This window comes from Lemur catta, chromosome 16 (assembly GCF_020740605.2).
Source record: "Lemur catta isolate mLemCat1 chromosome 16, mLemCat1.pri, whole genome shotgun sequence".
Classification (NCBI taxonomy): domain Eukaryota; kingdom Metazoa; phylum Chordata; class Mammalia; order Primates; family Lemuridae; genus Lemur; species Lemur catta.
The window spans coordinates 34363908-34390191 of NC_059143.1; the positions used below are offsets into that span (position 1 = coordinate 34363908).

The window sequence follows — 26284 nt, forward strand, 5'->3', positions numbered from 1 at the left end:
AGGTAAAAGACAGAGATTGTCAGACTAGATATAAAAACTATAACTATTACACATGCTGTTTATAATAGACATAGAGTGAAAGACATGAAAATGTTGGAAAAAGGGAAACAACATTATAAATATCATGTTCTCTCACCACAGTACCTTTGAGTTAAAAAATCTAAAAGTTAAGTAAAAAAAGAAGGTATCTGCAAAATTTTAAGTGTTTCTAAATTTATAAGCAGAGTGGCACAGAGGGAGTGTACTGGGCCCATAAAATATATTTCTAAATTTGTGAGAGAAAAAATAAATTATGATAGAAATTAGAAAATGCTTGGAATTAAAGATAATGAAAATATCTTTGGTATTTACTAGCTGTATGACCCTGAACAAATTACTTAACCTCACTATGCCTCAGTAAAATGAGCATATTAATAGTATCTATTACTATTGTTTAAGAATTCAGTATATTAATATATAAAGCACTTGGACTAATATCTGCCACACAGTAAGTACAATACAATTCTGAGTTGTCATCATTATTATTCTTCCCCAAACTGAAGGGATATAATTAAAGAAGTATTTGCAGAAAATTTTGTAACCTTAAAAGTTTACATTAGAGAATAAGAGAGACTGAAAATTAAAGAGATAAGCATCCAACTTAGGAAATCAGAAAAATGACAGAATTAGACCAAAGCGTAAAAATTAATGAAATAGAAAGCAAACATCTAAGAGAAAAACAACAAAGCCAAAATCTGGTCATTTAACATAGACAATTCAAAAAATAGAAAATGAAACAAGTATGATAAAAAAAATCATATGCCAATATTATTCAAAAACAGGAAACACAGCATTCTAAAAAAATTATAGTCAACAAAATCTCACACATATAAAACAAATAATACACCATGAATAAGCAGTGTTTAACCCTAACATTTTAACACTAAAATTATAGATTTGGTCACTAACAAAGGAGATTTGGGGCAGTAGGGGACCTAAAGGAAGAGGGGACAATTTCCATGCCCCTCATTATAGAATATCCTTCCTTCAACTCTTTCTTCTTTCAGCACAGACACCCAGAAAGGCTGAGCTGTGCTCTCTGTTTCCACATTCCCTTTCCCCACTCACTCGTTTACCACTGAAAGGAGGGTCCTGTCCCCACTGTTCTTCCCCAGACTGTCCTTGCCTGTATTGCCACCCAGTGGACACATCAGCCCCACTCCAACAGAGCCGTCTGCAGGGTATGACACAGCCCACCTCTCCCTCCCTTGGTTTCACTTCACACCTCCGTCTCCTCAACTCCCCCCCACCTCTCTCCAGCCTCAGTTTCCAGAGCCAGCTCCCCACTCTCGACCCTGTAGGTGCAGACATCCTCCAAGGCTCTCCTTTGTGCCCCGACCCATTGTCATTTTCCACCCTGCTCTCTCCCTGGGGAGTTCATCCGACCCCATCACACAGACCAGTGTTTTTCTAACTAAGAGTTTCAACCCAAGGGGTTGTAAAATCAAATTGAGTGGGTTGCCGCCAAATTTTTTAAAACCTTTTTTTTGTTGTTGTGGCAAAATACGCATCCCATAAAATTTACCATTTTAACCACTTTTAAGTATACAGTTCAGTGGCATTAAGTATATTCACATTGTTGTGCTACCAGCACCAGCATCCATCTCCAGAACTTTGTCATTTTCCCAAACTGAAGCTCTTTACCCATTAAGTGATAACTGCCCATCCCCACACCCAGCCCCTGGTAACCACCATTCTCCTTCCTATCTTTATGAACTTGACTATTCTGGGCCCCTCATAGAAGTAGCACCATAGAGTATTTGTCCTTTTGTGCCTGGCTGATTTCATTTCGGACAAGGTCCTCAAAGTTCATCCACATTATAACATGTTTCAGAATTTCCTTCCTTTTAAAGGCTAACAGTCCATGTATTTTTTTAAATGAAGTAGAATAGATTTTTTATAATGAAACAGAATAGAAAATACTAGAGCACGTTTCTCGTAATAAGGCGGAGCATCATTTCAGAAAATGTTTCAGTTGGGGGTGTATGTGAGTGTGTTCGAAATCCCCAGATATAACATATTTCTAACCGTGCATTACAACCATGAAAGTTTGTAAAACACTGATCTCGATGGTTGGTGACTCCAAGGTCTACATTGCTCGCATGACTCTTCTCTGCCCACAGTTCTGGATAGCTCCACGAGATCGCCTTCCAGGATCTGAGCAGATCCAGACCCTAACTTGTTGCCTTCTCTCCCTTAGACATGCTCCTTCTCACATATGCCCTACTTTGTTCTCCAGAATCTGGCCCTGCCTGTCACCCCCTACCCCCAGCTACACAGCCCTGACATCTGAGAAATGCAGATCACTCAACTCTTTCCAGCACCTTTCAATCCTTGCTCAAACTGGGTTTCATCCTCCCTCCCTCCACCTCTGCCTGTGTCTGTGGGTCAGTCCCCTTTCTTGAAGACCCCCTCAAATGCCTGCATGTGCCTGGAAGCACACCGATTGGCCACGGATCCCTCCTTCCCATCCTAGAGACCCTCGTCCGTTCCTCCAGGCGTGGTTTATGTATGAGCTGGGTGCCTTTCTGTTTTCCGGGGGAGGGGGCCTGAACTGTGTCTGTCTTCCACACCACTGTGTCCTCGGCACCTAGAGCAGTGCTCAGCATTTAGTAATTCTTTGTTAAGTATCTGTTCAATCAAAAACAGACACAGGGAAGCCAAGGAGATCAAGGGCAAACCGCATAGCTCTGTTTCCTGTCTGTCTCTCCTCACCCATAGTGTGCACCTTCTCCAACAGAGATCTGAGCCCCTCAGCCATCGCGCTGCCCGGCCTTCCCCACTCCTGCCCAGCACAGGTGTTCACCAGAGGGATCCCCAGAGCTCTTACTGCTCCCGGTGGGTCTTTCCAAAGCTCCCACTGCACACACAGCACAGGGAGAGGCTAAGGCTCCAAAGAAATAAGTGCACGACGACTCATATCCCCTGCTTCCATTTAGTGTAATCTGACCGTAAATTCTCACTGAAAGAGCCAGAGCTGGCCATTTTTGTGGCCCTGAGCTCTTTGGGAGATGGCATTGTGCCAGCTCAGCATAGAAGCAGAGAATGGCAGCCTTCGGGCATCCCCTGGCACTAACAATACCTCCCAGCCTCTTCTCCTCTTTAACCCTTCCTGTGCAAAGCCCAGACAACCTTCCTTCCTAGTGGCCTATCATGTCATTACCCTGCTCAAGGACCAATTGTGGCTCCCTATGGCCCAATGAACCAAATTCAAATTGTCCCTCTCAATCTTCAAAGCACTTCACCAAGGCTAGTGACCCACCCTTAAATCTGCCCTCTTCTTCCGTGCGTTCCCCCTTCCACCAGGTGGACCCCGTTCTCCACTGTGTCTCTTCCAGTTACAACCCCTGCATACACACACGTAGCCCCATCAGTCATTTATTCAGTAGCCACTACTTACTGAGAATGTACTATGTGCCAGCACCTTATCGGGTGCTCGGGGTGCAGCTGGGTACAAAACAGAGTGAATCCCTGCCTCACGGAGCTTCCGGTCTACAGCAGAGTTTCTCAGCCTCAGCACTACTGACACTTGCGACTGAACAATTCTTTGTTGTGGGGGCAAACTATGCACTGCAGGATCTTTAGAGGATCTCTGGCCTCTTTTCACTGGATGCCAGTAGCACTCTCCTCTCCCCAGCGTGACAACCAAAAATGGCTCTGACGCTTGCCTAGGGGGTGGACGGTGATTGAGAATCACTGTTCCTGAGCAGCAGAAGGAGCTTGTTACAGATCACCTGGGGAGCTTGTTTCAAAGGCAGGGTGCTAGGTGCTACCCCCGGAGAGTCTGGTGTCAATGCTCTCCAGGTGATTCTGATGCAGGCCCTCCCAGGACCTCTGCTTGAGGAACACTGGTCGCATGTTTCTAGACAGGAGACAGAATCACATCGAGTCAGTTTATCACAATTACGATAGGTGTAGGAAACAAAACAGGTAAGCAGGTGCTAGGGGTGCAATTGATGTGGCAGCCATAACCTTGTTAGGGATAAGGGCCACCACCCTGGTGAACTGACCAATGATTAAGCCAAGCGCTACAGCATAGGCAGGGTCAGCAGTTGGACAGGTGAGAGGAGACAGTGCCACCTGTACCTCTGCCCCTGTGTTCCTGCCCTTTTTCTAGGTATGCATGTTCCCTTCCCTCTCCAAATCCTACCCTTCCTTCAAGGCCCTCTCAAGTTCAACTTCCTCTGAGCAGTCTTCTCTAACTCCTTCTGCCCATCCGTGCCTCTCTTCTCGGACAGTTTAACACTGACTTCCTAGCTCATTCACAGCCATTTTGTTTCCCCAAATAGACTTCAAGCCCCTGAGCACCAGGACCACCCCCTCTCCTTCTTTGCAGACCCCAAGGCATCCTTTCAGACAAGTTTTTGCTTGCTTGATTGGATTAACCCCAGTTCCTGGAATGAGGCCTGCAAGGCAGCGTCTGTGCGATTTAGGGGGTCGGGGTCTCTGTGTGAGGGAGGATGGGAAGCACCTTGCATGCCTGCTGAACTCTGGGCAGTGAGCCCATCCTCCCAAGACCAGGGAGCGCTTGCCAGGTGGCGAGCAGGTAGTAGTTCAGTTGGCACTTGCCATGGGCACTGATACTCTCCCCCTGTTGACAAGGAAGAAGGAATCCCAGCAGCCCCAGCAACTCTGGGGAGGTGACAGCAGGGGACAGGAACCCAGCTGAAGAGCAATGGGTCTGCAAGGCTGCAGCAGGCCGTTTGGGGACCCAGCTGTCCTTGCACAGGTTCATCTTAAGGGTTACAATAAACAAAAGAGGATTCGGGGGACATCAGCGCCATACAGAGCTCATGAGCTGCCACCAACCAAGGAAGAATGCTCTCTGGGAAGGTCTGGAGCAGTGACTGGCTGGAAACAAATGTTTGGGACAGGGTCCCTCACCGTCCTAGCTCTGGGGGAGTTCCAAGGCGGGGAACAGCCTAACTGCTTGGCTTTCCTCCTGGAGCCAGACACCAAGCAGCAACTCACCCTCCCACCCTCGTGGGCAGCCCAGATTGGGAGCACACATGACTGATGTAGAAACCAAAGGATGAGAAGAGAACAACTGTGTCAGTATTTGGAAGTTGAAGATGGCATGCTTACACAGCTAGAGAGGCATTTATTTTCCTATCAGTCGGGGCGGGGGGCAGAGGTGGGAAGTGGAGGGGTGGGAGAGGGTGCCCTGAGCGCAGGGAGTCACTGGCAGCAAAGGAAAAAGGCTCCAGCAGAAAGGAGCTGGGGCCCTTTCCAAGAGAGGCTCTGATACGGGAGTACCGGGGAGCAGATCTCCCCCCAGCCTCTCAAACCACGCACCGTAACCTGAAGCGTTTCCCCTAAGCCGGCAGAGCCTTCGGAATAAAGCGGTTGGCGTTTCGGTGTTTCTTCCGCAAACAGAGATACTGAGACTGTGCCCAAATTGAATTTCCGAGTGACACCTCCTACAGCTCTTTCTCTTAAAGGAGTTTGCCCTGGCTGGGGGTAGGGTAGGGGTTAACTTCTGCTGCAGCTCTGACCTTTCGCGCTAAGGATGAGGAAAAAAAAACAAAACATCCGATTCAGAAGGAATCAGGTTGTGAGTTTCACAGATCCAGTGGCTATGGGATTGTAAGAATTCACTATCCCTAGCGCATCGCCACAGCCCGCTACCACCTCCACCTAACCCGACGCTCCTGGGGGAAAAAACGCTTTTCCTCCTAAGGGTCCCTACAAAAGTTCGGGACTCGCGAGTCAAAAAAAAAAAAAAAATCTATCCGATTTTGAGCCCTCCACGTCCCCGGAGGCCAACCCAATGGCCACAGGACTGCAGGTTGGGGCACGGAGACTCATGCGGCCTCTCCGGGCATTCCAGTGGATTTATTGCCAGGCCAGCTGCTTGGAATTCCAACCTGCCCCCCATTTCCACAGCAGAACAAAGTTGCCAGGGCCTTCCCGCCGGCGCTGGGCAGGCGCTCTCCTCCGCTGGGAGCAGAGGTGCGCTTCGAAGCGCCACGACCCAAGCCTAAGGCGGCAGTGCCCGGGGATAAGTGCAGACCCCACTGTCACTCACCCTGGAGACGCAGCGACCGCCCCCTGGGGGCTCGCCCACCGGCTCCGCGCATCCCACCCTCTCTCGGACTTTCTTACCTCTTGATGTAGTTCCTGCCATAGAGGATCTGTTGCAGCAAGGTCACCAAGGCGAAGGCGCAGATGAAGATGAAGAGCAAAGTTCGGTTCCCCAACAAATCGCGATTGGCCGAGGGGTCCGCATAGCGCATCCTGGCGGCGGGGCGCCGCGGGCGCGTGGAACGGGGCAGCCCGGCAATCACGCGCGGAGTTCGGGGCCCCGGAGGGCACGCGGCCGACTAGGCGCCGCGCGGCGCGGTCAGGCAGGCGGGGGACTTTGCGGGGCAAAGTTTCCGGCTGGTGCGGCCGGAGTGACCGGAGCTGGAGGCATCTGAGCGTCGCAGGCGCTGGGGCCGGCGAGCAGGACCGGGCTGGCCGCACAGAGCTCTGCCGCGGCCCCGGGCCTTCCCTCCGGACGCCTTTACCTCTGGGCGCCCATGCCCGGCAACCGCCGATTTCCCCGCGGAGGGGCGACGCCAGGTGCCACGAGCCGGAGGCCGCCCCACCCGCCGAGGTGGCGGCCAATGGGGAGCGGGGCCCGGGCTCCGTCCGCCGGTGCGCCCCAGCGCGGCGCACCGCCCCCTCTCGTCCGGCTCCGGTCGCGGTCGCCCGGCGCGCGGTGCCCTGCCGGGGGCGGGCCACGTCTGATGCCCGGGCCCGCAGGGAGGGATCGTGAAGGTTGGCCTTCGGTTCTGCGGCTGGGGGTGGGGGGCGACAAAGCACCCGTACAGTCTGGCTAATGACAGGCGGGCCGTGGAGACGGGGAGGGGTGGAGCGGAAAACGCCGGGTTGGAATCGCGGAATTAAAAAGAGGGCAGGAAGGGGAAGCCGCGGCTGCGGAGCCGGGCTCTCTGGAGGGGAACATTTGCATGCGGCGCGCAGGGCACTGAGTCACCGCGGTGGCCGCGTCCTCGCGCTCTCCTAGAGATTTCTCCGGAGAAAGCGGAGCAAGGTCAGTGGGCAGCCCTTCAAGGACGGCGCGCGCGGCGCCTGCATGCTGATGGCCTGCGGGGCAACTCCTGCAGGGATGAAATTCAGGGGCTGCCCGCCCCCGCCACAGGCCTTTTCCCCCTCCCCAGCGGCAGTTCGTGGCCCTTGGTCAAAGACCCTGTTGTCACCGAGACACTGGGACTTTGTTTCATCCTTGGAACCACTCGTAAATCTTAGGTCAGGCAGCCGGCAGCCTTCGAGTACCACGGTCCCCGAAAGCTTTAGTAAGTCACTACATCCGGAAAGATTTGTGCTTGAGTGCACGCCAGGGAAAATAATCACAGAAATGCAATGCGAATGTCGTGCCTCTTCAGAAATACTTGCCCTGAAATGCCATCCCTACTCCCCACCCCCAGCCCGCATGCCAGGCGACAGCCCTGTCATCCTGGCACCGCAGTCTCCAGGCGCCTGGGATTCACGTGCCCCCGGCGTTCACCACTGAGTCCCGGCTGGATGATTCTAGGGCGCCCCTTCCCAGGACCTTGCAGACACTCCGGAAGGTTCTAGAGTCAGGTCAGGGATTCAACTTGGAACTCGATTGAAATTCAAATCTCATCTCAGCAAGAAAAAGGACTTTGATCGGGATGTGCCTAGACTCCAATATCCTCGACGTTGGCATTTAGTAGCTTTCTCTTTGAACTGGAAAGATCAAGGCATGCACAGTAAAATCTCATGATGAGGATTCCACCAATAATCTGGGATTTGTGTTATTTCAGAAGGCAGAAGTGAACTGTACTATCTATGAAGAGTTTATGTAATTTATCTGCAAGATCACAGGTAGGCTTTTTAACCAATTAAAAACTCAAAAATTTAAAGCGTCCACCATTACAATAATCTCAGCGTTTGTCTGGTCCTACACATCAAAAAGTGCTTCATGAGCATAAATTAATGAATTTTCACCTCCTAGACTCTGGCTAACCCATTTTACAGTTAAAGGAGCACTGGTTGCCCAAGGTAACTCACCTAGCTAGAAGTCTTTGAATTCTGAGATGTGGCTCTTTCTCCCATACATACAGGCAGGCTGGCTTCATGGGAGTGGGACCTGTTCATTTGTCCCCACCACCACCATCATTTTTGGCTTAAATGCTTCACTCTTGCTGTCTTCAAATTTCTGAACAAGGGGGCCTACATTTCACTTTGCCCTTGGGTGCATAAATTATGTTGCAGGTCCTGCACACAGGTTCCAAGTTGACAGCACTAATATTTCACCTAGTTGGCACTCAAGTGTTTGTGAGGTACTATCATCTTCCAAGCAAGGCACTCTCACTTCCTTTCTATTTCTACATACTCTCCACCCCATCAGGGACTCACTCTGATAGTTGCCTTTGGATTAATGCTGCCTTGGAAAAACAAATCAATTTTCAAGTAATAAATACAAATTATCTTAAAAACTTTTAATTGCAGCATAACACATTTACAGAAAAGTACACGAATCCTAAATGTTCGGCTCACTGAGTTTTCACAAGCTGAACACGTTCATGCAACCGGCACACAGATCAAGAAAGTAAAACACTGTCAGCCCCCCAGGAACCCCCTCATCCTCCTTTCCAGTTACTATGCACTCAAGAGTAATCACTTCCTGTTCACTTGTTTTATATAAATGGATTTATATATTCGTTGTGTCTGCCTTCTTTCGCTCAACGTGTTGTGAGATCCATCCATGCTGTTGTGTGTGGTGGACAGGATTACAAGATGACCCCCAAGATTCCTTTCCCTGTCTTGTATACACATTCTCTCAGGTATTCAACTAAATGTAAATCTAGGTGCTGCTGTGAAGGGATTTTGCAGATGATAATTAGTCCTAAATCAGCTGGCTTAAAATAAGGAAGTTGTCCTCAGTGGGCATTACCCACTGAGCCCTTACAAGGAATGGGGCTCTTCCTGGTGAAAGATGTGAATCATGACAGGGATGGATATGAGGCGAATTCTTTGTTGTTGGCTTTGCAGACAGAAGGGGCCACAAGGCAAAGATTGCAGAGGCCTCTAGTTGCTGAGACTGGCTCCTGGCTGGCAGCTAGCAAAGAAATGGAGGACATTGGTCCTTCAATTGCAAAAAGACTTTGAATTCTGCCAACAACCTTAATGAACTTCAAGGAAGATTCTGAGCTACAGCTCCCCACACCTTGATTTCAGCTGTTGGGACCCTCAGCAGAGAACCCAGCTATGCCATGCCCAGATTTAAGACCTACACGACTGTGAGCTCATAAGTGTGTATTGCTTTAAGCACATAAATTTGTGGTAATGTGCTTACAGCAATAGAACACTAATACCTTGGGTGTAGTTATAGTTTGTTCAATTGTATTGCTGTATAGTATGCCACCATATGACTGTAGCACAACTTACCTATCCATTCCACAGCCGACAGACATCTGGGTAGCCGCCGCCATGATCCTTCCGGTGCATAGTTTTTTGGTGAATACGTGCATGCATCTCTGCTAGGTATCTGTATTTAGGAGTGAAATTGCTGGGTCAGACAGCATACATGTGTTCAGCTCTAGCGACTATGCCCAAATAGTTTTCCATAGAGGCAAATGATTTTTTAAAATTTTTTATTTTTAATTATTATGGGTACATAATAGGTGTATATATTTATAGGGTACAGGTGATGTTTTCATATAGGCATAAATGTGTAATAATCAAATCAGGGTAATTGGGGTATCCATCACCTCAAGCATTTATCATTGCTCTGTATTAGGAACATTCCAATTCTACTCTTTTAGTTATTTTAAAGTATGCCATAACTTATTGTTGACTATAGTCACTTTGTTGTGCTATCAAATATTGTTCATTGTATCTAACCAAATATATTTTTGCACCCATTAACTAGCCCCACTTTATCCACCCCGCTCCCCACATCCCTTCCCAGCGTCTGCTAACCATCATTCTACTATCTCCATGAGATCAATTACTTTAATATTTAGCTCCCACATATGAGTAAGGATATGTGAGATTTGTCTTTCTATACTTGGCTTATTTCACTTAATATAATGTTCTCCGGTTCCATCCATGTTGCTGCAAATGACAGGATTTAGAGTTTTTTATGCTGAATAATATTCCATTGTATATATGTACCACAGTTTCTTTATCCATTTATCCATTGATGGACACTGAGGTTAATTCCAAATCTTGACTCTTGTGAATAGTGCTGCAATAAACATGGGAGTGCAGGTTTTGTCCTTCGTTCTGTTGATACGATGTATCACATTCATTGATTTGTATATGTTGAACCATTATTGCATCTGTGGGATGAATCCCACTTGATCATGAAGAATAACCTTTTTAATGTGTTGAATTTGGTTTGCTAGTATTTTATTGAGGATTTTTGCATCTATGTTCATCAGCGATATTGTCCTATAGTTTTCTTTCTTTGTTGTGTCTGTGTGGTTTTGGTATCAGGGTAATACAGGCCTTGTAGAATGAGTTTGGGAGTATTCCCTCCTCCTCTATTTTGTGGAATAGTTTAAGGAGGGTTGGTATTAGTTCTTCTTTGCACTTTAGGTAGAACTCAGCAGTGAAGCCATCAGGTCCTGGGCTTTTCTTTGATGAGAAGCTTTTTATCATTGTTTCTATCTCATTGCTTATTATTGGTTATTCAGGTTTTAGATTTCTTCCTGGTTCAATCTTCGTAGGTTGTACGTGCCTAGGAATTTATCCATTTATTCTAGGTTTTCCAATTTATTGGCATATAACTGCTCATAGTAGTCTCTAATAATCCTTTGAATTTCTGCAGTATCTGTGGTAATATCTCCTTTTTTCATCTCTGATTTTATTTATTTACCTCTCTTTTTCTTAGTCTCGCTAAAAGTATGTCAATTTTATCTTTTCAAAAAAACCAACTTTCTGTTTTATTGATCTTTTGTATTTTTTGTTTCATTTATTTCTCCTCTGATCTTTATTATTTCTTTTCTTCTACTAATTTTGTGTTTGGTTTGCTTTTGTTTTTCTAGTTATTTAAGATACATTGTTAGATGTAGGCATTTATTGCTATAAATTTTCATCTTAGTACTGCTTTTTCTTTATCCCATAAGTTTTAGTATGTTATGTTTTCATTTTTATTTGCTTCAAGAAAGTTTTTAATATCCTTCTTAATCTCTTCATTGACCCACTAGTCATTCAGGAGCATATTGCTTGATTTCCATATGTTTGTATAGTTTCCAATGTTCCTGTTGTTATTGATTTCTAGTTTTATTCCATTGTGGTCACAGAAAATAGTTGATATGATTTCAATTTTTTTGAAATTTTTAAGACTTGTTTTGTGGCCCAACATATGGTCTGTCCTTGAGAATGAGCCATAAGCTGAGGAGGAGAAGGTGTATTTTGCAAATGTTGGATGAAACATTCTGTAAATATCTATTAGGTCCATTTGATTTATAGTGCAGATGAAGTCCAGCATTTCTTTGTTGATTTTCTATCTGGATGATCTGTCCAATACTGAAAGTGGGTGTTCAAGTCTCCAACTATTATTATATTGGAACTTACTTTCTTTTTAGCTCTGATAATATTTGCTTTATATTGGTGCTCCTGTGTTGGGTGCATATATATTTACAATGGTTATATCCCCTTGCTGAAGTGACCCCTTTATCATTATATAATTACCTTCTTTGTCTCTTATTACAGTTTCTGTCTTGAAATCTATTTTCTCTGGTAGAAGTATAGCTACTCTGCTCTTTTTTGGTATCCACTGTGTGGAATATATTTTTCCATCCCTTTATTTTCAGTCTATGTGTGTCTTTATAGATGAAGTGAGTTTCTTGTAGACAACATATAGTTGGGTTTTTTATCCATTCAGCCACTCTATGTCTTTTGATTGGAGAGTTTAGTCTATTTACATTAAATATTATTGTTAATAGGGAAGGATTTACTACTGCCATGTTATTTGATTTCTGGTGGTTTTGTAGTCTTTTTTTTTTTTTTTTTTGAGACAGGGTCTTGCTCTGTCAACCCAGCTAGAGTGTCGTGGCATGCTCATATGATCATAGCTCACTGCAAACTCAAACTCCTGGGCTCAAGAGATCTTCCTGCCTCAGCCTCCCAAGTATCTGGGACTACAGGCATGTACCACTATGCCTGGCTAATTTTTCTATTTTTAGTAGAGATGGAGTCTCGCTCTTGCTTAGGCTGGTCTCAAACTCCTGACCTCAAGCAATCCTCCTGTCTGAGCCTCCCAAAGTGCTAGGATTCCAGGCATGAGCCACTGCACCTGGTCAGTCCTCTCTTTCTAAATGATTTTTAATAGGTATTTGATTCAGATTTGTCATGACCTAATAAGGAATTGGTCCCTACCCTGGCTGACACTAACATTAACTGGCTAACCCAATAGCAAAAAGCCCACCAACCCAAGAGCCAAAATAGTTGAGGTATAATAACAGCTCCAAAGGTATGTACTCCCCACTGTGGAGGTACACTCTCCTCAGCAGCCGGGTCACCTACATGAATTAGCAGTTAATGAGATTGATGCTGACACTAGGCACAGCTAGAACTTTGCAGCAACACTCTATGTAGGATGTTATTTTGGTTGCTTGATACTCTGCAAATGATCAACAGTAGTCCAGTGCATCTCTGCTGCTGCTGCTCTTCTAATCCCAATGGCATTTTAAATCCGACTATCTTCATATTAAGTCAAAGAGGTATCTTTAACACACATATAAACAGCTCGCAAAGCATCTGTAGTGGAGTCAGAGACCTAAGATCTTGAAGTACGGAGGTCTGAAATCTCTGTTGTTGCTATCAATATGGAGCTAGATTCCATTTTAAGCCGAATTTGTATTCTGATTGAAGAATTGCAGCAAACACTCAGAAGGCCTTGCAAACAAAAGAGTAAACACATGGATAACTGATCACCATGCCAGATTCAGTGAACACCATTTTTATATTCTAATTGCCAGGAATGGGGACAGCTGCATCATTGTTTAAAGCACACACTCATGCACAATTAAGCCAAGAACAAATGTCAACACTGGCACAATCTGCTAAATTACTGATAACTGATGGGCATTACTCATGCCATGAGAATTGTCTTCAATATAAAACAGAAAGATTTCTTAAAAAAAGAACATAGAGGTTTTTACCAGTTTAAGAAAGCTAGTTTTTATATCATACAGCACAACTGCAACCTGCCAGATTATGTAAGTAACATTTCACCCATGTGTTCAAGGAGTATGTGGTAAGTACATGCTGTTTTTGTGTCTCTTTACTTACTTTTGTGCTAACAAGTCAGGCCTTCAAGAGGCTGATTCCTGGCTTTGGGACACTTTGTGATGATGGTATCTTGTTGACAGGTGAGCAGAAATGTCTCAGTTATAACCTCATAATCCAGAAAGCCAGAGTTTGCCACTGCAGGGTCAACTGCAGACACTAGACTCTACTTCATCAGTCTTGTTTTTAATAAATCATTAATATATAATAGAACTATAAACCCCTTGTTCAGTTCCCTTATGTGGTATGAATTGTGTTCAACATAACTTATGATAAATCAATTGTAATCTTGAACATGGATATAAAGTCACTTCTCAGCCTTCATATCTCCAGCTTGAGAAGCATCCTCCTTCTGTTTTAGCGCCACTCCGAGATATTCCTCTCCTACACTTGCTCTAATTTATCCAGTTTGTTTCAAAGGGTAGAGACATTATTGGTGGTGTTATTATTAATCCCTAAGCCAACCAAAACATCTCAGTGCAGAAAGATGCCATTTTACCTCAGGCATGTTACACTCCCACAGATTGCCCTAAACAGCATCACTGTTTGTAATACGGATACTCAGACCACATTTACATGGCATCGTGGCCAAAATGGACCCTGAGTCTCCTTTTCTCATCTTAAAGGCCAGGCCCCGAGATAGAAATACTCGGATCAGGTTCTCCTCTTTGAGAAAGAGCACTGATAAATTCAGCTAAGAGAATGTTTTAATTTCCAAGCCAGTGAAGGACTCTAGGCATATTTTGTTGGTGGTCTGTAAAATTCTGAGACTTTCAAAAGAATGCCCTATAAATGTAACTACTTAACAATGTTTAATTTTCCTTGGGTACCTGAGAAGAGAAAGGGGATGAGTGTTCCCCCATGATGGTCCACTTCTAAAGCACTGAGGGATGTTTCCAGCAATAATGCCATGGCCAAGCAAAGTGTGTCATTTAAAAATAGTCCTAAGTTCTAAAAGTTCCATGTATTTGGTAGACATGGGTGGAATGTCTACTATGTGCTAGACATTGCGTGACATGCTAGGGAAACAAGGTTCAGTCACTCACATTCTGTGCCCTTAAAGGGGTCTACAGTCCCGTGAGAAAGACTGATAGAAAATACCCTATAGTAGGATAAGGATCCCTTTGACCCAAATTGGGAGTGACAGGGAGGGCAGTGGGCAGCAGACAGAGTGGCAAGAAAGGTTTCCAGAGGAGGCAGTGTTTGACCTGAACTGTGATGGGTAGGGACGGTCAGCCAGGTAAAGAAGGTGGGACGAGGTGTTCTGGGCAGAGGGAACAATGTGGTCAAAGGCTGGCAGTGGGAGGGGGGGACACAGTCGGTTCAGTGGCTGGAGAGATGCGCTGGGTGGATGGGCAGGAGCACAGAAATTTGGGACTTCATCCATGGAATCCCTGCAAGATTTTAAGTAGGGGAATGATATGATCAGATTTGCATTTTAGATAATCAGTCTGCAGGCTGGTGGAGCACGGTTTGGGGAAGCAATGACTGAGAAGGCATGGCTATGCCAGCTTATCCTTCTTTTCTCTGACAGCATCAGACCTCACCCTCTGACCCGCTCCTCCCCCGACACACCCCATTGGCAGGCAGCCCCACTACTGAGCTCTCATTATTGTACCAACTTGAGAATTAATTCTCTGCCTCCCTCCAGGACAGCAGCAAAGGACTAGAGAAATATGATTCCTACTTTATAAAAGCTGTCACCATATTAAGTGCCTCATCATTCAATTCATCTGAGAGTCATGGAAGTAGGTTAAACACGGTTAGGGCTGATCCGCTCCAAATTGTGCAGTTGGCAGAGTTTGTTTTTGGCACTCCCTTTTAGCCACCCTCCGGGGCCCCCTCTGCTCCACAAATTCCTAGTGCAATAACACTCTCTTTCCCTTCCCTTTAAAAATCTCTGCTCTTGGAAAAGGCTTTGGTAGCTTTCACTTAAATCATAGTGTTCCTGATGGAGAGAAATTTGACCTGAAGTATCATCTGTGACTGTCATAATGGTGATGTCCCATTAGAACTGCACTCAGAGCACTGTGAAGACATATACAAGTAGCCATCATCTTCACCACATCCTCAACTGTTTCCAGTGCAATCTCGTGGAGAATGGCTTTCTGAAGGAATACATAGCTGATTTTATAACAGAAATTAGTGAAAATAGTATTTGTTTTACAGAAGATTTCTTGCCATCTATGTCAATATTTATATATGAACTACCACAAGAACAACTGCGACGAGATTGATGTATTCTGCCTGAACACTCTGAAAACAGACCATCGTCCACCAGTATAGTCACTGATATGACAGCCTAGCCTTGCTATGTTGTGGGTTTACCTAAATTGCCATTACTTACAGGCCAAGTAGACAGTGGTGAACTTGTGTTGCTTGGTGAGATGCCACCTCCACTTCTGGAGACAACAGATTCTTGTGTCCTAAAGGTAAATGTGTCAATTACGATCTTTTGACTAAAGTCACAGGAACCATAGAGAAATTGATTATCTCACATGTCAGGAAATCTGGAGGAGGGGTGGGCCCCACAATGGGCTGATCAGTATTCTAGGGCTCAAGTTCTTTCCATCCTCTGCTCTGCCATCTATAGTACAGTCCCCTTCCTGTGATGGCTGCCAGCAGTAACTGGGACAACTGCCTGAGAGACACACACACACACACACAGACTGACTCTCCTTCAACCTGGGCCCAGTAATCCAGAGGGATGCCACACACTGACCAGCTCCCACCTGGGTTCGAAGCCAATCACTGACAAGGGGCTGGTGCCATCCTAACTGGCTTAGCCTGCTCAGAGCCCTCCCCGGGGGCTGGGGGTAAATCCAGAAACCACGTGGCCGCTACACAGGTGGAGATGGATTGAATGTTGCAGAGTCAGCCCCAGAGTCCTCCACCACCAGGAGCAGCAGTTTCTTCCACTTATTTTCCCTTCTCCTCCTTTCAGTGGAGCATTGTCGCTGTGATTAAGAGTAGTGTTGAGAGCAGAGGAACAGGAGGGTGAGGAGATGTGCTCCTCTGACACCTCAGAAACGTCGTTTCAGCACCATGTACAGCACCATGTACAGTACTGGCTGTGGCCTGTCTCCTGCCCACCCCCACCCCCACCCCCGCCAAACACACTCTCTCTCTCTCTCTCTCTCTACTGGTGCAAGCACCTATGACCATAATCACCAAGTTCATAGTAAAAGAAAGAAGCCAGGCAACAGGGCAACCAACTTACAAGGGTTTTTGTGAGGTTTTTTGCCCGAGCATCTTGGCGTCTGGCTGCAAAGGCTGTGACAAGGCTGGAGAGAGTGGCTGGCAGGTGTCCTAGAGCGTGGGAGGAGCTGGAGGACAGTGGGAAAGAGCTCAGGAAGGGGTTTCAGCAGGAGACATGCTTTATGCTGCGGCTCTGTGAACTCAGGGAAGATACCTGCCTTCTCTAATGCACTGGTTTTCTCACGTGCAAACTGAAAATATAATACCAGTCCCTCAGAGCAGGAGTTTGTGAGGATCAAAGTAAACCTGTAAGGGCATTTTGTACACTATGAAGCTATACAGCCCTAAGGCAAGCAGCATTATTTACTATGGCCTTAAAGAGGGGAAGAAATGTCACAAATGTTGAGTCTCAACAAATTTGTGGTATAGGTCAGGTGTCCTTGGTGGTCTCCCTCTCCCCCCATCAACACCCGGCTACTCCGAGTGCCCAGGACTGCCTGCTGGCCACTCCCCACTGAAGCCCAGACCCCAGTCCACCCCCTCCCCCTCTGTCCACCAACACTTACCTGGCCTGAGTCTCATGATCTCATCTCCTTAATACAGGTGTGGCGCTAACCTAAAGAAGTGTGCAATTATGGAAAGGGCACAGGCCCAGGAGTCAGAAACTTAACTTCTAAGTCTGGCTCTGCCACTCACCAGCTGTCTGAATTCCGGCTTGGTTAACCTGTTGGCAACCTTGGATTTTTAGCCTATAAAATAAAAGAGAGCTATGTTCTTTTAAACCTTCCAACAGCAACATCCTGGCTTCAAAGCAAAAGGGTGCCCTGTGCCCTCCCTTCTCCCTGCGTTCCCCTCTCATAAATGGCAGCCCCTAGGGCACCATCATGGAAAAGGGCTTCCTGAAGCACAGTCTGCAAACGATTGGGCTAAATGATTCCCCAAGTTCCTATTCATCTGGACAATTCTCTAACCCAGTCTCTAATTCTAAGAGAAATTAGAATTTCTCTCTATGGCTTCATGCATATGTGAGAGGTAATAATATAGTACCCCTATCTAGGATCACTTGTATTTAAGTAGGAATTCTCACAGCTGTATAATCTTATTCGTTAATATATAAAGATGGAATTTCAGGCACCATGTACATGAAAGAGGTAGTTGGGAGACTTCCTGGATCCCTTAAAACCATACCACTTGGGTCATCCACTCATTTTTCATGTAGCAATGGTGTTTTCCCAGGTGCTGGGCCCATCACAGGGTAGGTTAGGTTCCTGTCAGATCGTTGGTTGACCATGAGGCCCAAGGAGGTCAAGGGAAGGCTATTTTGTCTTTCACGGGGCATGTATGAGCTAGAATCAGGTTCAGCTCTGAGAGACAGAAATCCCCCAAATGACAAGACTTAATAAAGATACACATTTTGTTCTTTTTCTCTACCATGTAATAGATGTTCAGAGGTAAGCCATCCAAGGCTGGGGGAGAGGCTCCATTCTAAAAAGTCTTTGAAAATCCAGGCTTCTTGTAGCTCATTACTCTAATATCCCAAAGATGTACCCATGTCCTCACGTTCCAAGGTGGACATTAAAGCTCCAGCCATCACATCCAATGTCCAGTTAGCAAGACAGAGAAAGAGATGAAGAAGGGCAGGCTTTTCTCCCTTTAAGAACATTCCCCAAAGTCTCACATAACTCTTCTGCTCGCATCTCATTAACTAACCTGAGTCATATCGTGCACCTAGATACAAGGGAGGCTGAAGAAAACAGTCATCTAGCTGGCCAGGAGAAGAAAGAAAGAAGGACTATGGCCAATGGTGGGTTCCAGGTTGGGACCTAGTCAATCACAAGAAAGGGTCTGAAATTCCCAGAATTTCAGTTCTGAAATCTATACATTGACCCAGACTCTTGAGAATTTTACCTGGACATTTTCAGGTTCTTACACATAACTTTTAATGTCATTTAAATAGATGCAGATGACAGCTGCATAAGTAACTCTTATGAATATGAAATTTTAAAATACACAGGACTCAGCAACTGTATGCTACAAAGTTCCTATCTTTCTCTTTAACCTTTTAAGAAGAGTATAACATATGTATGGAAAATTGCACTAATCATGGCGTACAGCTCTCCACGAATTATCACAAAGTGAAGACACCCAAGTAACCACCACTAAGAAAAAAAGAAAGAAAGAAACCACCAGCCCCCAGAACCCACCCTGTGCTCCTCCCAGTCTCATGTGCCCATCTGGAATCCTTTCCTCTTCTCCACTTTTCTCCCCAACTCTGTCTTAGCCCCATCGTCTCCTCTGCCCACCCCACTCCCCAAGACTCCCAGGTACCCCAACGGGGGTGTGCTTTTCTGAGGCTGATTTGCCTTCTGGTGCAGCGGAAATAGCATGTGATTTGGAGCCAGACTCTCCAAGATCTAGCTCTCAGCCGCCTACTCACTAGCTTTGGAAATCTGGGCAAGAGACGCAACCTCTCCAGCACCCCCTGCCCCACCCCAAGCACTGTCCTGGGGTTCAAATGTGCTGCTCCTGTATTTCCCACAGTGCCCGAGGTGTGACTTGTGCTCTGCATGTGGTGCACACATACAGTCACTGCATTTTCATTTATGCCTTTTGCGTAGGCCATTTCTAAAGCCCTGTGAGGGCTTATTTCCATTTCGCAGATTGCCACCATGGTGCCCAGAGAGGTGACGTGCCCTGCCCAGCATCACACAGTGGGGCAGTGGCAGAGCGAAGACCAGACCCTGGGCTCTGAGGCTGGGCCAGCCTGTGACTTGGAGGCACTGAGACTGGGGAGGGTATTCAGACCTGCCCACCCACGGTCCCAGGGCCACTCAGACACTTGCTTGGCCCAGAGGCGCCTGGTTCTTTAAAAGATTCACTGCTGTCCTCACCAATACTTATCTCAGCCTCCCCGAAACATTTCCTAAACAGACACACAAATGCCAACCTTATGACACTTGCTAATAAAAATAAACTCGTTCAGCAGGATTGGGTTCCAGTGGTGCCTAATAATAGCTGCAGACATGAGTGAGTAAATAGCTGGCCATGCAGAGTGTGCGGGACCCTCCACAGCCAGACAGAATGGGGAGCAGCCAGTGCCAAAAGCAGCCTCTACAGCCAGGGCAGGCAGCAGGCAGGGCCCGGGGCTGGCCAGCAGGGCACCTGGCAGGATGAGGAGGGCAGTGGATAAAAGCCAGGCCCTGTCTTGGCCACCTAGGCAAAGCTGGGGCAGCTCATGCCATCGGCCAACAAATGCAATTGGACCGTGAGCCTGGTACATGTGCCGGGTAATATATGGGCATGTGGAGTTTGGGGGTTCAGAAGAAAATTCCTCACCCTTTCCCAAGATGCTCAGACATTTATTTAGAGGGGGGTCAGGTCTTCCCTTATGTTAGAAACATAAGACTACTGTGCAAATAACTCGACGAGAGGAGGCCCAGGGACATGTCCAGAGTGACGTACCGAAGTCAGAGGCTTCCTTGAAAGGGGCTTTGGCTAAGGGAAGAGAGGCATGGCCTGTGGATTCTCCTGTCCACTCTGAGCACCTCCTCCATCATCCATCCTCCTCTTCTTGTTCCACCCTGTCCCAGCTCCTTAGTGTCACCACGAAGCTCTGAGAAGCAACACAGCTATGACGACGACGTCACCGAGCACTTCCCTGGTGTTAGTTCACTTAGTCTTCACAGTCTTATGAGGTAGGAGCTATTATTATACCATACACATGAGGAAACTGAGGCACAAAGGTTAAGTAACTTGTCCGAGGTGACACAGCCAGGAAGAGGTGGAATCGCCCTGAACCCCGGCCGTCTGGTCCCAGAGCCCACCCTTCCTCTGCTTTAGTCAAAGTTTAACTCACCCGGCAGGTGCAGGGTCTTCCAAGCCCTCACAACCCCAGGGTCTGGGGCAGGGTCAGTGTGCTCCTGGGGACCAGACCTCCTCTCTTTCCTCCCTTTCAAGGCTCTGTGGCCCAGCTGTGCCACGCCTCCTTGCCCCGGTCTGTACTGGTCTGTCCTGTCGGAGTCTGGTCCAAGGGGTCTCTGTCTCTCCCTCCACCTCAGCCCCGCCACCATTCTGGGCCCTGAATGTCTGCCCAGGCAGAGGGGCAGGTGTGGTTAAGAGCTTCGGCTCTGGATCCCACTGCCCGGGTTCTAATGCCAGCCCAGCCAGGGGCCAGTTTTGTCCCTTCAGATAAGCTTCTTGATCTCTCTGAGCCTTAGTTTATTTATGAAATAGGCCAAAAAAAGTAACTGCCTTCCAGAATTCCATGAGGAGTGGGATGGAGAGTGAGATTATTACTTTAGAGGGAGCTGGCTGCATAGGAAGTATTTGGGGAATATTAGCATATATGACCACATCTAGTCAAGCAAATCTGATGTTATAAAATCAGAAATTCCACTTTCTGACCACAACTTCCTGTTTTCCACTTTTAAAGATCTCTTCCCCCCATGAGCCTACTCTGCTATATCAGTACCCCAAGGGCTGGAGTCCCCATTCTCCATAAGCCACTTCCTGGCTTCTCTTCCTTTCCCACTTTGTTAAGACCCCATGGTCAGTCACTTCACTGACATCCTTATAATTACCCACAGTTCCCTCCCCCACCACTTGGTCTGTTTGTATTAGGATTAGGTTCTGCAGCACATAACAGAAAACCCAAATAACAGTTCTTAAAATCATGGGAGTTAACCCAGAGATAATAGGGCAGCTCTAAGTGCCTCGGGGATCCATGCACCTCCTCTCTTGCTGTTCTCCCCCTCTCAGCATACTGCCTCGGGTCCCAGATGGCTGCTTAAGCTCCAGCCACGATGTTCACATTCCAGGGAGCACAGTGGAGGACAGAACAGTGGGGAAGAACAAAATGCAGAGTCCCAGCAGTCCACCCTCCTCTTCAGGACCCTTCCCATCCAGTGCCTTCCCCTCCCATCTCCTTGGCCAGAACTCAATCACACTGCCACATCTAGTTGCTGCTTACTTGCTGTCCCAAATAAAAGAAGAAAAAGTGGAGGCTGGCTGTACTGCTGGGTGCCTGCCTGGTCAATCCACAGCCAGTGATAACTTCGTCCTCCACTTCTGTTTCCAGGCTGTCCCCACTGCTAGAGAAAATAACACAATCATGCTGACAGGCAGCTCTGCAGACTCGGCTTCCAGCCCAACCAAGCACCCCCACACGCCTAGAGAAAGCTGTTCTCTCTTTTGCATGCCTCGTGCAATCACCCCAAGCAGTCAATCACTTTCTTGAATCCCTCTTCCCACACCTTGCTCTTGGCAGAGGGTCTTGCCTCTCACCCTCCCTCTCATCCTTCCTCCGATGCTGTTTCAGCTCCACCCAGGGGGCGACTTCCTCCCTGGCAAGATTAGGCCTTCTCCTTCCCCTGAACCCCACAGTGAGACTGAGCACAGAGCTGAGCATACAATCAACAGAAATAAGCTGATGAGAGCCAAGGTGCGAATAACTAACAACTTAATCTATACACTCTCCCACGGTGGTTTGGCTTTTTAATCAGAGCCTTCAATGCTTCACTCCAAAGCAGGCACCTAGTGGAAATCGGAGGCCACAAGCAGGCTGATTTGGGATTATTCCCGAGACAGTGGTCCCCCCCTGCCCCAGCAGCCCTCAAATCCTTCCTTGAAGCCATGGATAGGCCTCCCTGGAGAAGGCTCAGAATCGTCCAGCTCCCCTAGGCTCCATGACAGGCCAGGCTCCACGCTCAGGCCCTAGCGGCACACGGGCACTGGGCACACCATCTGCCTCCAGAGAGAGGAAGAATGACTCGAGAGAGAAAGCCAGCATTTTCCCACAGTAAGGGGAAGGGTCCGTGTTCTTACAGAAAGCACCCCCTTGCATGCTCGCTGCTGTGAGGAACACCCTGGGTGCAGGTGTCCCTGGGTTTAGGGACTGGCTGAGGTAGGCCACCTGTCCTTCAATAAAGGGAAGGGAAGTGGAAGCGAGGGAAGAGCTGGCATTCTAAGCCCACCAAACTCCTCCTGCACATAGCCTCCAGTTCCTGCCATCTTGGAAGGAACTGGGGCAGGGGCTGCTCTCTGAGGGCTCGTGCTGGCTCTCAGCGCCTGGCACCCTCCATCCTCTGCTCCCCCTAGGAGGATGAGGACTGTGGTCAGGGAGGGAATTGCTCAGGAGCTAAAGGCTTCCTGCCTAGTGTGAAAAGTCAGACGTAGAGGTTGCTATAAAAAGGAACAAAAATAACAGATGTGTCTCTTGGTCTGTTTTTATGTTCCCTGTTTCATTTATCACACACATCTTGCAATAGCTACTCATTTTCACATTTTCTTCCATAACTTCCTCCCTCCAACGTGAATTACTTAAAATAACAACTGCCACTCAGGGTCAGCCTCATAGCCATGCAGAGCAGGCAGCTGCTCCAGGACAAGGACTGAGCCCAGAGGAAGAGGCTTCCCCACCACAGTCCCACTGACTCTCAAGACTGCCAGCAGCAGTCAGAGGTGACACTCAGTGAGGAGGCCCGGGACTCGGCCTCGATGACATTGGCAACTTCTGCAGACAAGTTTGGCTAGAAGAGCAAAAGAAGAACACAGTCCACCTGGTGGAGAAAGAGCACGGGACCAGGCAGGACCTGGATTCTGGTCTAGTATATGCTGTCAGCACGCTGTGTGGCCACGGGCAAGCTGCTTCCCCTCTCTGGAGCTCAGATTCCTCATCTGTACAATAAGAGAGTATGAAGGCCTTTCCAGTGTGGGGTCCATGCCTGGAGCCTCTCCTACATTCAGTCCTGTCTCCAAAATCTCTCTCCTCTCCATCCCTCACCAATTAGTCTCCCCAGTGCAGTAGTTAGCTGCCTACTTGTGTCATGCCTGGTCTAATGTAGTAGAAACTGGACTGATCTTCCAGCCTCCAGAGTCAACCCCCTGCAGTCTGTTCTCCAGCCTACCTCTAGACCACTCCTCAATGCTGAGCTCATGTCCTGTTTAAAATCTGAGTCCCTTTCCATTGCATGCAACTTCTTAGTCAGGCATGCAAGGATCCACACCACCTTACTCTACCTCCCCTTCTACAGCTTACAACTTCATTCATAAATATTTATTGAGCACCTCCTATGTGCCAAGCACTATTCTAAGAGCTCAGAATACAGCAATAAACCTTCAAGACTCAGTTCAACTGTTACCTCCCTGGAAAGCCTTCCCTCAGTCTACCCTCTCGTGCCCTCCTGCAGGGCAAGCTCACTGTCTCCTCCTCAATGTGCAAGCTGCTATATACCTGGCTAGCCTGTGAGATAGGCAGGACAGGGACCTTTCTGTCTTTCACTGCTCTCTTAGTGACAGATGCACTTAGGGAAAGCAGGTTTGGTTAACGTTTGCTGAGAGTGACAGTTAATTTTATGTGTCAAAGTGGCTGGGCCATGGTACCATGATATTTGGTTAAACACTATTCTAGGTTTTTCAGTAAAGGTATTTTTTAGATGATAATAACATTTAAACTAGTAGACTTTGAGTAAAGCAGATTATCCTTTATAACATGGGTGGGACTCATCTAATCAGTTGAAGGCCCTAAGAGAAAAAAGATTGACCTCCCCCAAAGAAGAGGGAATTCTGTCTCTAGACCCCCTTCAGATGTGAGCTGCAACATCAACTCCTCCCTGGATCTCCAACCTGCCCACCTGCCCTGCAGATTTTGGACTTGCCAGCCTCTACAATCACATGAGCCAATTTCCTAAAACAAATCAATTTCTCCATCCTTCTCTCTTTGCGCGCGTGTGCGCACACACACACACACCCCTATTGGTTCTGTTTGGCTGCAGAACCCTAATACACTAAGTAATTCAATCCCCTGTCCACACCCCACACACACTTACCTGATACCTGTGGCTAAAATGGTATAAGAGGAAGAAGAGAAATCGGTAGCCTTTTCATATGCTTATTAGCCATTTTATACCTTTCTTGGTAAGGAGCTTTCCTTTGTGAAGAGGCATAATGCTGTTATTTGTCTTTTATTATTGAACTGTAGGAGTTTTAGATATAAACATACATATGTATGTATATGTGTGTGTGTATACTGGATATATGCCCTGTCAGATATACATGGCTTGTGAATATTTCTCCCCCACGATGTGGTTTTTGTTTTCATATCTTAACATTGTCTTTTGATTAGCAGAATTTTTTAGTTTTGATGAAGTCAAATTTATTACTTCTTTTGTGTCCTAAGAAATTTTTTCCTACGTTTTCTTCTAAAGCCTTATAGACTTATCTTTCATGTTCAAATTATGATCCATTTCAAATTAATTTTGGCGTATGCTGTGAGATAGGGGTCAAGGTTCATTTCTTTTCCATAAGGACATCCAGTTGTTCCTATACCATAGACTGAAAATAGATTCCTTTCCCCCACTGAAATGCACTGCTGTTTTTGTTGAAAAATCAAGTTACATTGTATGTATGGGTTTACTTCTGAATTTTATATTCCATTGCACTGATCCATTTAATTACCCATATACAATAACATATTACCTTAACTCTTGTAGGTTTATATTATGTCCTGAAATTTGACAGTATAAATCCTCCAACTTCAATCTTTGAGATTGTTTTGCTTATTCTAGGTCCTTTTGAAATTTCATATAAATTTTAGAAGCAACTTACCAATTTTTACAAAAAGTCTGATGGGATTAAAACTGAGATGTCATTTAACAATATTACACCTTAACTAAGTCTTCCAATCTACAAACATAGAATAAATCTCCATGTATTCATATCTTCTTGACTTTCTCCCAGAAACGTTTTCATTGCTCTCTCAGTTTGCAGCACAGAGGCCTTCCACATCTTTTGTTCAGTTTCTTCCTGAGTGTATTATGGTTTTTTACGCCAGTGCAAATGGAATTTAAAAATAAATATTTTTAGAATAGTTTTAAAGAAAAATTCTGAGGAACAGAGACCTCCCACACACCCCACAATCAGTTTCCCCCATTGTCAACAAATTACATTAGTAAGGTACATGTATCACAATTAATGACCCAATATTGATACATTGTTATTAACTAGAGTCCAGAGTTTATTCAGATTTCCTTAGTTTTTACCCCAAATCCTTTTTATGTTCTAGGATCCCATCCAAGACATCACATTATGTTTAGTCGTCATGACTCCTTAGGCGCCTCTTGGCAGTGACAGTTTCTCAAACTCTCCTTATTTGTGATGACCTTGACAGTTGTATTACTCGTCAGTTGCTAGAAATTTTAAAGAATGTCCCTCAATTGCGATCTGTTTTTCTCTTCATTAGACTGGAGTTAGGGTTTTTGGGCAGGAAAACCACAGAGATAAAGTGCCATTTGCATCATATCATACCAAGGGTACTGCTAAGGTTTGAATGTCCCCTCCAAAACTCATGTTGAAATTTAATTGCCAATATAACTGTATTGGGAGGTGGGGCCTTTAAGAGATGATTAGGTTATGTGGGATCTGCCCTTATGAATGGATTAGTGCCATTATTGCAGGAGTGGGTTCCTGATTAAAAGGATGAGTTTGGCCAGATTTCCTCTCTCTGTCTCGCACACTCTCTTGCCCTTCCACCATGGGATAATGTAGCACAAGGCTCTCCCCAGATGCTGGCACCAGATGCTCTTGGACTTTCCAGCCTCCAGAACTGTGAGAATTAAATTTCTTTTCTTTATAAATTACCTAGTCTGTGGTATCTGTCATAGCAGCAGAAAATGGACTGAGATACACTATGACAAAGTTTTTAATTACAAATTCAATTTCTTAAAGAGATCTGGGGATATCAGATCTTTTATTTCTTATCAATTTTGATAAGAAGTTTGCC

At 46.3% G+C, this 26284-nt stretch overlaps 1 protein-coding gene and 1 long non-coding RNA gene across 7 annotated transcripts in view; both read right to left on the reverse strand.

Annotated features, from left to right (window-relative positions):
* Positions 1–6582, reverse strand: part of ST8SIA5 (ST8 alpha-N-acetyl-neuraminide alpha-2,8-sialyltransferase 5) — a 50246-nt gene extending 43664 nt beyond the window's left edge. For both annotated transcript variants that reach the window (XM_045527641.1, XM_045527640.1), the window contains exon 1: positions 6145–6582. In XM_045527641.1, the coding sequence (XP_045383597.1) occupies positions 6145–6275 (131 nt within the window). In that variant the 5' untranslated portion in view covers positions 6276–6582. The remainder of the gene's footprint in view (positions 1–6144) is intronic.
* A 1916-nt stretch (positions 6583–8498) lies between these two features.
* Positions 8499–25439, reverse strand: LOC123621744. 5 transcript variants are annotated; one of them, XR_006729226.1, is made up of 9 exons: positions 25111–25439; positions 21476–21596; positions 19969–20119; positions 17203–17255; positions 17073–17122; positions 16529–16634; positions 15656–15734; positions 9457–9556; positions 8499–9127 (listed from the first exon to the last, which is right to left on the reverse strand). It is a non-coding gene; the product is annotated as an uncharacterized LOC123621744 (long non-coding RNA). The 5 variants fall into 5 exon arrangements; XR_006729225.1 differs by lacking the exon at positions 25111–25439 and adding an exon at positions 23064–23391; XR_006729228.1 differs by lacking the exon at positions 25111–25439 and adding an exon at positions 12797–12915 and having other exon boundaries at positions 21476–22385.
* Positions 25440–26284: the final 845 nt, after the last annotated feature.